Below are 12,630 nucleotides of genomic sequence, written 5' to 3' on the forward strand. Positions count from 1 at the left end.
CCATTCAACCGCTGTCTAATGGGTAACCTGTTTGAGGATAAACGTGGGGTTTGCTTTTCTTTAGAATAAATTACTTTATTTCTATATAAAAGAAAAAAAAGGCCATTACCTAGTGCACAAAGGCTTCCCGCACTTAAGCAAAGTTTTGGGAGGGTATATAGGTAAACAACCTTACCCCCTTTACGGAAAGGCTGCTTCATATGACTTGAACCCGCATCACTGCGCAAGCGGAAAGAGCCCTTTGCCATTGTTCCAAGCAACGACCCCTAAATTACTTTATTTATATGTAATCAAATCAAATAACAATTAATAATAAAAGTGATAAAGAAATCACTCAGTTGATATGCAGGAATGGAGTTAGAGTTATACAAATACATAATAAGATTATGAAAAAAAGATGCAGAGAAGTTTTCGTGTGCAAACCCAAAGGGCTAGCCGCCCATATTTTATTAGTGAGTTCACAAGAGAGGAAGATATACGAGGTAGATTCATGATGGGTATGACAAAATTCATAAAATATAGGATCAATTGTCATCTATCTCTCGAGTTGATATTTTGTTGGAATTTCTCCAAGTGCTAATCTAAAAAAAAAAAGACTTTAAATTTTGGATATGCTTACAATTTTCAAAAGAATCGCAACCAATAAGTGATACCCCCAAGCCTCACTAGTACCTTTAACGAAGCTCCCATCGCAAATGACAATATAATTTTTGCTCATGATAATCAGGTATAGATAACATTAGGGGGTGTTTGGTTTGGTAAATCAAACGATGTATGTATCGGATATGAATGCCAATCTTTTGATAGACATTGTTCTGAATTATGTTTATTTCTAAAAAAATGTTTGGTTGCCTTAAGGTTAGTACATATTTCTCGCGGATCGAGATATTGGCTTCCATAGATAATGTTTTTCTACTTTATTCTTTTATACTAGGTGGTAAAAAGGTTGCTAAAATATGAGTTTAAGTGTTGAGGTAAACTCAGATTTGAAACACATCCTTTGTAATATGGTCATTCATGGGAAGTAGGATGCTCACTTATGAGGGTCATCCTAGTGGAACTAAACAACTCAAAAAATTAAGAATTATCATTCTAAAGAATGTCATCCCAAATATTTACCGAACCAAACACCCCCTTAAGGGTCCGGAGACATGAAGGAGAGGATCACAGGGTCCAAGGGCATGATATCACTCCTAGACTGTGATAAGCTTCATGTTACATGAATAAGACAAAACTTCCAACTTGGGTTTGGCAAAGATTCCAATTCATGCATTCTTATAGCTCACATACATGTGTTGGACATTGGCATGGGTCATAATATGAAGTGGCCAGGTGTCAAGTAAAGTTGATAAGCTTAAACCCATCCCAGCCCATGGCAGATTTGAAGTCCATCCCTAAAGTTCCACTACGAGCCCAGCCTGCTCTTGCTACAATTTGTGGCCAATCTTAGTCCCATGGAATGGCGGATAAAGCCCACCAAAGAAAGGAATATTTGCCAGATCATCATATTTGAATCTATAGGCAACGGTCCAAGGCACGTTGGTCCAAAACCAACAGGAAACTATGCTTTATTCCATTCGCGGGTAAGTTGGTTACATTGCCAACCTCTATGAATTAACTTGAGGAAGCTTTGCATCCGTACTTATCCTTTGCTTCGTTAATGCGGAGATGGCGAGACCTGAAAGAGAGAGAGAAGAATCGCTTCTGAAGATCCAAAAGCCTCCAGTTTCCTTTTCCTTAGTTCATACAGACATTTTTACATATATGTCTCCTGCATCTTCTTTCCACCCAAAAAACCAGATACCCAGAAAGCAAAATCCGGAAAACCCATTTCAGAATTTTGAAGCTCACAGCTATGAATGATAATAATCCTGCTCCTCCTCCTCATCCTCCTCCCCCTCCTCCTAACTACCGTCCCTACTGGTGTTACCAATGCCAGCAAACAGTCCGAGTTACTGCTTATGAAGGAGGAAACCCATCTGGTTTAGTTTGTCCTCGTTGTTTCGGCCAATTCCTCCAAGAGCAAGACACAGTAAGGCCTAGACTTGTTGTTGATTTCACAGGAACTGATAATGACTCTGGCTCTCGCTTGTTAGAAGCTCTGTCTCTAATGCTTGACCCCCCATTCCGACACCAACCAGATTATCCTGTTTTTGGTTTAAGAGATGGAAGGAGAGTACCAGTACCCTTAGCGCTACCGGGGAATGGAATTGTAGGCGGCCGTCCTCATCCTCATGCTCAGTCATGGATTATCCTCCGGCCCACAAACCACCGTGGTGGTGGAGGTCGTGGTCGGCTTCCCGGAATCATTTCCCCTCCAGAAAATCGTTTGCCTGGTCTCCTGCTTAACTCTGATCCCAGAGACTATTTCGTGGGACCTGGGTTGAATGAGCTAATTGAAGAGCTTACACATAATGACCGACCAGGCCCTGCTCCAGCTCCAGCTTCAGCAATTGATGCATTGCCAACAGTAAAGGTCCAACCACACCATTTGAAAGATGATTCTCTTTGTCCAGTTTGTAAAGAGGAATTCAAGGTTGGCGAGGAAGCTAGGCAGATGCCTTGTAACCATGTCTACCATTCTGATTGTATTGTTCCCTGGTTGAGGATTCACAATTCTTGCCCAGTTTGCCGCCATGAGCTTCATCTTCAGGAGGCTTCCCCACATGCTAATGAACGTAACATTAATGTTTTTGATGATTCTGATGAGCGCGAGGAGGGGAGTAATCAACGCTGCTGGAGGTGGAGTCATCATTTATCCTCTCTATGGCCTTTCAGATCACAAAACTTGAGGTATCGTCCACATGTTAATAATACTACTCAGGATGACACCATTCTTGCTACTCATCGTGGAGGTGAATATTATTGAATTCCTTCCAATTCTATTTTTCTATTATATCATTATCACGTACTTCTTGCAAATTTTCTTTCTTTAATTTGAATCTGGATTGAATTCTCTCTGGCTATTGAACTGCATGCTATTGTATTCCAAAATCTAAATTTATGTTAGATTATGTTATACATTAATTTGTTCTTTTTCTCATGGATGGTCTTAAGCACCAGAACAAACACAAGCAAAGAATAATATATTGATTGGCTAGCTGCCTAACACTACAAAATCAATCTAACATACTTCAGAATTGCTTACCACCTTAGTAAACAAAACTGGAATAAGAAGAACTCAAAAGGGTTATCTTGTTATTGTACTACTTTTCTCGCAAAACTATGGTTTAATATAAAGACAGCACCCACCCTGATAGAAGCTCTACCATCCACCCAACCTGAAAATCCCTGAGCTATTTGCATTTCATTTTCAGAAATATAGTATTGTTGAGAACTGTTGTGTCCACATGAAAGGTCATCAAGCATCCACTTGGTTTATTTACACTTTTTTATTTTCTGAATTCACTATGTCACACCTTGTATCAATCATCCTTTACTTGATTTGGTTTTGCAACCCATCATCCCCTGCCTCTCTTTTTGTCAGAGAAAGTTATTGCCTCTATTATGTTTATCTAAATTATTCATGTTATATCCACTTGTTTCCAGGAGCTAACTCAAGGTGGCGCTCCTGGTTTCTTCGCTAGACATTTATACATTACTCTCTGTGATAAAAGAGTTCACATATTCTTTAGGATTGATCTGTTCTTTAGGCAGGTAAGTGTTAAGCTAATTCGAGCTGACACTTGGTTGATTATATGCTGTGACTGCAATACTTTTATGTTGATCCCATGTCTGCAGCACCTCTCTTTCACCTGAGTTTCTCCGTAGATTCACTACATATTAATACTTCTTTGAAATGTAATCTACTTCTCATCACGGATTACATACTCCTCCTAAAAGGGGTTTTTACATGTCAAAATTAAAGCCTGAATGATAAGTTTGGAAGCATAAAATATCTCTAACCTCAAAGGAACTAGATTACTTTAAGAATTTCACTGCTTGATGAGATTAGACGAAAAGCAAGGTCCTACATACCAGGGGTAGCAGCAGATCAGTGCTCACCCATTACTTGATGAGAATGGGCTGAACCAAAACACGAACTGTTTATTAATCACGTCGAGAAAAGGAAATCACAGAGTCTGGTAACATAAATGGTTAATGTGTAATAAAGAAAATACTGTCTAAATGACACCTCTAGAGTTGTATTTAGAACTTGTAACCTTCTTTTAATTTTCCCTTGTCTTAATCCCAAAAGTAAAAGTCATGGGTCAAAAAAGGTTTACAAAATAATTTAAGAGTGTACTTACCATTATTTATGTCATTGTCAAGACTCTCATTGTCTCGCGTGCTTTTTGAGTACACATGTGAAACAACAAGCTTTTACCCTACTTAAAGAAGAAGTGTGCTATATGATAAGAGGGTAAATATAAAGTTACAATAAGTGGTACATTATACAATGCATACATCATGCAATTTTGTTTCCACGGGTCGTATAGAGTCACTATGTAATTTGTCATACTTCTTGCCAAATAGTGTAGTGGCCAATTGGTTGCATCTTTGCTTCTAACTTTTGTTTTTTAAAAATTGTCTTCACTTCTACCTTTAAGTTTCTATTATTAGTTGCATAAATTTTTTGTCAGTGCTGTGATGCTTTTATTCTTGAGTTGTCTATAACAAGGATAGAGGAAGCCTGTTTAAAAAAATTTAAGTGAAAAAAGGTTAAGACTTCTAAAAATATATATTTGTGAGTAGAAAACTCCAACTCTTTCAATTTCAGTGACTGGTAAAATTTTAATTAATGCTTCTGACATTAACTAGATGTTATCAATTTGATCTTTTCAGGCATGATATAGTTCTGTTGATAGCATTGGCTGCTGTTGTTTCACTTGCTGTATGCAGATAGCGAAAGCATTAAGCAAAGACAATGAGTTAGGGATGGAAACCAGTATCTAATTCCAATATAGAAGTGTTGTGGACCTATTACTTGATTCTTTAATTCTTCAATAAAGGTTGTTTTATTGTTTAATTGTGCAAGTCACTATGATGTGAAATATGTAAATAATTTCTACTCGAAAAAATAAAAGAAAATAAATATGTAAATAAACATTTTCTTAGAATTACCAATCTTCTAGGGTTAACTATAGCTAACCCCCTGTTTTTATATTCTCTTCCTAAATCTTTTTTTTTTTTTGGATGAATAATTCCCGGCTCTTGTTATTCTTAAAACCCAACTATGATCAACACAAGATTCCTAATTTTTTGACATTCATAGACAGATCCCTGAAGAACTAATATCAATCCTCTACATAGCATTGGTGGTGATGGGCACCTTTGCTATATAATCCCAATAAAATGCTTGACAGACCTATTAATTATATTCAGCCAATCACCTTTTGAATTGATCATATTTCATGAATACTTTTTGTTATTGGAGAGCGAGGATCTATGTGGCCGACCCTATTTAGTTGGGATAAGGCTGTATTGTTGTTGTAAAATGCTTGATGGAGAAATCACTTAAACACTTATGTCAAACATCTACGAAATAAGGACATTTCTCCCTCGGATCGACGATCATGCAATAAAGGGTTAGCGAAACAAAAACAAAGAGAACACGCTACTCGTCAGAGGAGAGGAGATTGTTGCAGTGGATTTGTTCTTCCTCAAACTAGGGTTCTACAAATCCCAGCTCTCAATCAACAAGGATAAGAAGATTGATGAGTACTAAGAGGGAGGAGAGAGATTCTCTGCTACAATATGGGCACTCTCTCATAGTTCTATGATTTCTATCATTCTTGTCGACCTCCTGCCCCTCCCACTAGCTACATATATATAGAATTTGATCCCTATAATCCTATGTTAATTCAAGATGCCAATTTGTGCGATCCTATATGGTGTTCACACTAAAGTTGCATTACGTGAATCTAATTTTTTTTTTTTGGTAGTAGTCAAATTCAGTCATTTCAACTTACTAATCAGTATTATTTAATTGGATAAAACATATAAACCTATAAGTGATAGATACTTATGATATTTAAGTCATTTCACTTTAAAGAATAACGAATTTACAAGTAAGGAAAGTGTTACCTTAAAAAACCCTAATCTGTTGTAACAGTTGTCGACCATAGAAATCTGTTGCAACAATTATTGCAGAGAATTTTAACATAGATTGGACATAAAAGATTTATAAAAATAATTTAAAAAAAAGTATTTAACTATGATATTAATTAATTACATTTGTAAGCAATTTACAAAACTGCCAAAGAGCTTAAGAATTCATCCAATCATTGTCAGAAAAATCTCACAAGATATTCTTTTTGATCGGATAGTGTTTCCCATGTTGAGCATCTTCTTCATTTATAGATGTATATTGCAAGATTCAACATACCGATATTTAACTAGTAAGCATCACACAAAGTGAAACTGCAACAGTAAGGACATTCCAAGGTATAAGGTGTGGGCTGCAGAGGTGGCAGCGACGATGGGGTAAAATTGGAATAGAGAGGGTGAGATGGGGTTACCAAGGTGTTCCTTTGCTGGGAAGAAGAAGAAGGTAAGGATGAATAAAAAAAAGAAAGAATAGAAAGAGTTGAACAAAGGGGGAAAATGGAGAAAAGGAGTTGGGATTAATGCCATTTTATAAGAATAAAAAGAGACGAGAGTGCTGGTGTAGGAATTACTCTTACTAACGTAAGACATTTTCCCATTATTAGTAAAATATGGAACAAGAACCTCTTTAGCATGCCAATGTGACCAACGTACATCCGACTGCTAAAAAGTACGCTAGCACGCATGTCTAGGTGTTGCCAATCATCGAACATGCTAGAGAGGATTCACGTCCTAAAATATATGACTCATAATGATCAAGCCTGCCCATGTGTTCAGCACAAAATGAATAAGAATCTTTTTTACCAAAATAAAATGACCAGGTCTGCGTCTGTGATTCTTGGTGTTGATATTAAATCCACTGTATTGTAACAATATTGGTTGAGACCAATACCTATATTGACTGATAAGATCATGTATCACTATTGAAACAGGGTTAAAATCGTAAAAAAAAAAAAGAAGGGTAAAATTGACCAATCAGACCGATGACTAAATAATTGTCCGCATCTAACTCGTCCGAATAAGCAAGTTTTGAGAAGAACAAAAGGGTAAAAAGGGTTTTTTACAAGTGTGCAACAAGCCAACAACTAGGAAAAACGGTTCGATTAAAAAAATAATAAATAAAAGTGTGCCCCAATATTACCCTAAGGATTCTTTTTCCTTTAATCTTATTGGATCCGTTGATGCCACGTTGGCCTAACCAATTCTTCCTCACCAAGTCACCTCTCTTTCCAAATGTCCCTCTCTGATCACGTGTTTCGTGTTCCTTCTACAACTCCACGTTCTCCACCCCACTCTCCTCCACTATAAATGCCGAGGCCTCCTTCCACTCTTATCTCACCGTATCTTAGCTTTTCTCTGTTTTTTCAGGGTTTTCTGCCGATTTCTAGGGTTTCATTTTCGTTTCTGAGCTAACAATGGCGTCCGCTAATGTATTTGTTTTGAGGACCTGTGATGGTGAAACCTTCGAGATCGAAGAAAGCGTCGCTTATGTATCAGAAACTATCAAGAACATGATCGAAGATGGTTTCGGTCATGACCTGATTCCATTACCAAACGTCAGTTCCAAGATTCTCCTGAAGGTGATCGAGTATTGCAGGAAACATGTCTCAGATTTTGAATCTTCGAAGAAGACCAGTAATGGCGATGAGAAAGACAAAGACAACGATTCTTCGAAGAAAGGGAAAGAAGTTGTCCGAGAGGTTGAAGATGCAGAAGAAAAGCCCAGAGTTGAGGAACAGAAGGAATGGGAAACGACGTTCATGGACATTGATCAACAGGTGCTTTTTGATCTCTTGAACGCTGCAAATTATCTGAACATTAAGGGTTTGTTGGTTATGGTTGCGGAGAAGGTTGCGAGTATGATTAAGGGGAAGACTCCGGATCAGATTCGAGAGATTTTCAAAATTAAGAACGATTTTACCCCAGAAGAATATGAAGAGATCAGGAAGGAGAGTGCCTGGGCTTTCGAGTAAGCAAGTAATGATAATAGGATTTGGGCTTTAGGTTAGTGGGAAGGGTTTGAAGTTTGTGTTTGTTTTCAGTGACTTGTTTGTTGGTTTAGTCTGTGAACATGTTTACATTCCAATTTTGTACTTTACAAACTGAAAGGTGATACATACTGATGCCAATTTAGTAGTTTAGTATTTTAGTTCAGAATGTATTTTAACTTGTTGGGTTTCTTCTATTTCACTGCAATATTTGCTTAAATTCAGTAGATTGAAAGATTTGATCCCACACAAGTTTTGAAAAAAGATTTGACGCCGGTTGATATGATCTTAAGTTTATTTACTTTGTAAGCCTATTTATGGGGTTGAGATCGTACTTCCCTTCTCCCATTTAATGGTAAAATGTGGGATAGATGTTGATGCTCACCACCAAATGATTGTACAAGCAGCGGATCAGTTCTCGAGTTCTTCAAGTTTGTATCAGTAACCATGCTTTCAAACATAGATATAGATTTTGTTTTGGTTCTTTCAATGTTTATGGGATTGTGTTGGAATACCAGTTTAATTTATTTAATTCGTGGTTAAAAAAATATTTTTTTGCATTTAATTATATACTTGAATGTTCTTGCAACTTGATAATTGCAGCAGCCCAAAGGACTGCTAGCTCGAAGGTTGATGAGGAGAATTTTAATTAGTTTATGGGATTTTTTTTTTGGGGGTAGAAAGTTTGTCGGATTTCAATATGGTGGTAACGTGAGGTGGATCCATGGAGGAAAGTGGAAGAAACCCTTTGGCCAGGGTTGATTCTTTCCGTTTGAATTGATCAAATCGGTTACAACCCTTCCTGATATGAGTCAGCTGATTCCCAATATGGTTCACCAATATTTTGAACCCTGCCTTTTAACGTCAAGTAGAATATCAAGTAGGGGATCATTATGGCATTCAAGGGACCCCACACTCTTCCATAGAAGCCAATTTCCTGTGTTTTTTAATTATGTAGATGGTGGGTTGGGGTGTGTGTGTGTTAAGAACTGATTTAGCGTAATTTAGTTGAATTATTCAATTTCTTTGGCCATGAGCAAGGGTTGGCTATGACTCACGATTCACATAACAGTCAAAAATTTCGAATATGATGTACTTCCTTTTTTTTGGTAGGATTATGATGCACTTCCTATGGGTAGCAGTCAAAATTTTTGAATATGATGTACTTTTTTTTGGTAGGAATATGATGCGCTTCCTACAAAGCAAATCTTTAATAAAATACTCATCTTCCATGACATATTTTATACTAGGCATTCCAAACTTATTTTTCATTATATAATATATTATGTCTTGTAGCAACCAAACCATTATTGTTTTTCACCCATAATCTATTATCATCATTAATTATTCATAAATAGATAATAAACATAAATCTAGATTGATATAGAATGATATCGAACTTGACCGATGACCACTAGATCGCAATGGATCCACCATCTATCTGTAATTTCTATTCTTAAATCAAATTCTTCACTGAAAAAGGAAACTATAATGAGCGACCGATAGAATAAGTTCAAGCTTGCATTTTGGCAGTTTGAGAGAGAGAGAGAGAGAGAGAGAGAGAGAGAGAGAGAGAGAGAGAGAGAGAGAGAGAGAGAGAGAGAGGATTGGCGCATAATCAAAGTCTCTTTATTTTTTCATACCTTCTGTGGTTAATTCAACCAAGAGTTATAGGATCTGGAGAGAAGCCGCAATAGAAAGCTTCCATTGCCAAAGTCATCTCCCTCTAAATATGAGATTGTAGAGAACAAGGACAATGGATCTTCTGAAACCATTAATGGATCATTCCCATCTCACCCTCGACCCACTCCCCTCGGTTCTCTACTATTTTTGTGCATTTAAGGTGGACCAAGATCCTCACCACAGTGTGAGCCTCCAGGAGACCAGGACTGGCAGCGACCGATTTGCACCCTAAGTGCCCCCCAGTCGTTGGGTGCATTTTGAAGAGGATCTGGGTCCAGATGATTATATGGTGCCAAACCCCCAGCTTTTATCTTCTCTTCTTGAATCTTTTTTATTTTTTGGGTGAATAATTCCTGCCCTTTTTTTTTAATATTTTAATGGGTTTTCTAATTAAAATTCAACTATTATTAACACAAGATTCCTAATTTTCTGGCATTCATAGACAGATCTTGAAAAACTAATATCAAACCTCTACATAGCACTGGTGGTAATGAGCACCTTTGCAATATAATCCCAACAAAAGGCTTGATGAAGCTATTAAATATATTCAGTCAATCACCTTTTGCATGGATCATATTTCATGAATATTTTTCTATTGGAGAGTGAGAATGAAGTGTGGGTTGCAGAGATGGCAACGGCGATGGGGTACAATCGGAATAGAGAGGGTATGGGGTTACGGAGGTGTTCCTTCGTTGGGAAGAAGAAGATAAGGAAAAAAGAAAGAATAAAAAAACAAAGAATGGAAAGGGTTGAACAAAGGGACAAAGGGGGAAAATGGAAAAAAGGAGTTGGGATTGAATATTAAAGAAAAAAAAAAATCAGAAACCATAAGAAAGGGTACTTTTTATTTTAACGCCATGCATCGACTTTAGAGCATATGAATATAGATTTTCAGGTTGTACGTGAACCTAAACAATATTGGTTTTTATTTTGGTAAGAAGTATAATATTGGACTTACAATGATCAACAATGGGATTGGCGTCATTGGACTCTATTTTCCATAAATTGTTTCTATATCTAATGTATTAGTAAAGGGAAAATGTTTTCTATCTGGGGGACTACTCTTACACCTACGTGAGACGCAATCAGCAGTCCGAGTTTATCGAGGAGATTTTATAAGAGTGAAAAGAGATGACAATGTTGGTGTAGGAACTACTCTTATTAACGTAAACCATTTTCCTATTTTTAGTAAAATATGGAACAAGATCTTCTCCAGCATGCTAGTGTGACCAACGTGCATCCAACTTCTAATAAGTACTCTAGGGTGCATGTTTGGGTGTTGTCACATGCTAGAGAGGATACACGTCCTAAAATATATGACTCATAATGATCAAGTCTACCCACGTGTTCCACATGAAATGGATAAGAATCTTTCTTACCAAAAAAAAACAAAAAATTGATCAGGTATGCATCCATAATTCTTGGTGTTGATATTAGATCTGCTACATTGTGACAATATTGGTTGAGACCGAGACCGAGACCAATACTGATACCTGAGCGATACAAATCATGTATCACTATTAAAACATGGTAAAAATAGTCAAAAAAAAAAAAAATCTATTTTGTTGAGAAAAAATATATGAGTAAAATTGAACAATCGGACCGATGACTAAATAATTGTCGGCGTCTAAGTGGTCCGAACAAGCAAGTTTTGAGAAGAACAAGCCGATTGTAATAATAATAATAAAAAAAGGGTAAAAAGGGCTTTTACAAGTGTGAAACGGAAAAAGTGTTCGATTAAAAAAATAATAAATAAAAAGTGTGCCCCAATATTATCCTAAGGATTCTTTTTCCTTTAATCTTATTGGAGCCCTCGATGCCACGTTGCCCTAACCCTATTACAAAACCAATTCTTCCTCCAAGTCACCTGCCTTTCGAAACTTCCCTCCCTGATCACGTGTTTCCTGTTCCTTCAACAACTGCACCCCACTCTCCTCCACTATAAATACCAAGGCCTCCTTCCATTCTTATCTCACAGTATCTTAGCTTTTCTCCGTTTTTTTCAGGGGTTTTCGCCGATTTCTAGGGTTTCATTTAGTTTCTGAGCTAACAATGGCGTCCGCTAAGGTATTTGTTTTGAGGACTTGTGATGGTGAAACCTTCGAGATCGATGAAAGCGTCGCTTATGTATCAGAAACTATCAAGAACATGATCGAAGATGGTTTCGGTCATGACCTGATTCCATTACCAAATGTCAGTTCCAAGATTCTCCTGAAGGTGATCGAGTATTGCAGGAAACATGTCTCAAATTTTGAATCTTCGAAGAAGACCAGTAATGGCGATGAGAAAGACAAAGATAACGATTCGTGGAAGAAAGAGAAAGAAGCTGTCCCAGAGGTTGAAAAAGATGCAGAAGAAAAAGCCAGAGTTGAGGAACTGAAGGAATGGGAAACGACGTTCATAGACATTGATCAACAGGTACTTTTTGATCTCTTGCAAGCTGCAAATTATCTGAACATTAAGGGTTTGTTGGTTATGGCTGCGGAGAAGGCAGCAAGTATGATTAGGGGGAAGACTCCGGAGCAGATTCGAGAGACTTTTAATATTAAGAACGATTTTACTCCAGAAGAATATGAAGATATCAGGAAAAAGGATGCTATGAACGATTTTACTCCAGAAGAATATGAAGAGATCAGGAAAAAGATTGCTGACAACCATTTTACTCCAGAAGAATATGAACAGATCAGGAAAGAGAATGCATGGGCTATCGAGTAAGCCAGTAATGATAATGAGATTTGGGTTTTAGGTTTAGTCTGTGAACATGTTTACATTTCAACTTTTACTTTACAAACTGAATGGTGATACTGATGCAAGTTTAGTAGCTCAGTATTTTAGTTCAGAAAGTGTTTTAATTTGTTGGTTTTTCCTTTTTTTTTTTTTCACTGCAATACATGCTTAAATCAGTAGATTG

The 12,630-nt window shown here is 37.1% G+C and overlaps 3 protein-coding genes across 6 annotated transcripts; all 3 read left to right on the forward strand.

The window, feature by feature from the left end:
- Positions 1-1,473: 1,473 nt before the first annotated feature.
- LOC122091578 (probable E3 ubiquitin-protein ligase RHC1A) lies at positions 1,474-4,969 on the forward strand. 4 transcript variants are annotated; one of them, XR_006143968.1, is made up of 3 exons: positions 1,476-2,855; positions 3,550-3,657; positions 4,786-4,969. XR_006143968.1 is itself a non-coding variant. In XM_042661597.1 (2 exons), the coding sequence occupies exons 1-2, from the start codon at positions 1,856-1,858 to the stop codon at positions 4,844-4,846; spliced, it is 999 nt and encodes a 332-aa protein (XP_042517531.1). In that variant the 5' UTR covers positions 1,474-1,855; the 3' UTR covers positions 4,847-4,969. The 4 variants fall into 4 exon arrangements, 2 of the variants coding, with proteins under 2 accessions (XP_042517531.1, XP_042517524.1); XR_006143969.1 differs by having other exon boundaries at positions 1,476-2,793; positions 4,786-4,817; XM_042661597.1 differs by lacking the exon at positions 3,550-3,657 and having other exon boundaries at positions 1,474-2,793.
- Positions 4,970-7,374: 2,405 nt separating this feature from the next.
- On the forward strand, positions 7,375-8,202 carry LOC122091592 (SKP1-like protein 1A). The gene has a single exon (XM_042661612.1). The coding sequence runs from the start codon at positions 7,464-7,466 to the stop codon at positions 8,019-8,021; it is 558 nt and encodes a 185-aa protein (XP_042517546.1). The 5' UTR covers positions 7,375-7,463; the 3' UTR covers positions 8,022-8,202.
- A 3,503-nt stretch (positions 8,203-11,705) lies between these two features.
- On the forward strand, positions 11,706-12,558 carry LOC122072092 (SKP1-like protein 1B). Its single transcript, XM_042636637.1, has one exon. The coding sequence runs from the start codon at positions 11,772-11,774 to the stop codon at positions 12,432-12,434; it is 663 nt and encodes a 220-aa protein (XP_042492571.1). The 5' UTR covers positions 11,706-11,771; the 3' UTR covers positions 12,435-12,558.
- The last annotated feature ends 72 nt before the right edge of the window (positions 12,559-12,630 follow it).

Source organism: Macadamia integrifolia, chromosome 2 (genome assembly GCF_013358625.1).
Source record: "Macadamia integrifolia cultivar HAES 741 chromosome 2, SCU_Mint_v3, whole genome shotgun sequence".
Taxonomy (NCBI): Eukaryota; Viridiplantae; Streptophyta; class Magnoliopsida; order Proteales; family Proteaceae; genus Macadamia; species Macadamia integrifolia.

What these genes read in the sequence shown, in the direction of transcription:
- LOC122091592 (XM_042661612.1), top strand. Translation starts at nt 7,464, where the DNA reads ATGGCGTCCGCTAATGTATTTGTTTTGAGGACCTGTGATGGTGAAACC.
- LOC122091578 (XM_042661590.1), top strand. Translation starts at nt 1,856, where the DNA reads ATGAATGATAATAATCCTGCTCCTCCTCCTCATCCTCCTCCCCCTCCT.
- LOC122072092 (XM_042636637.1), top strand. Translation starts at nt 11,772, where the DNA reads ATGGCGTCCGCTAAGGTATTTGTTTTGAGGACTTGTGATGGTGAAACC.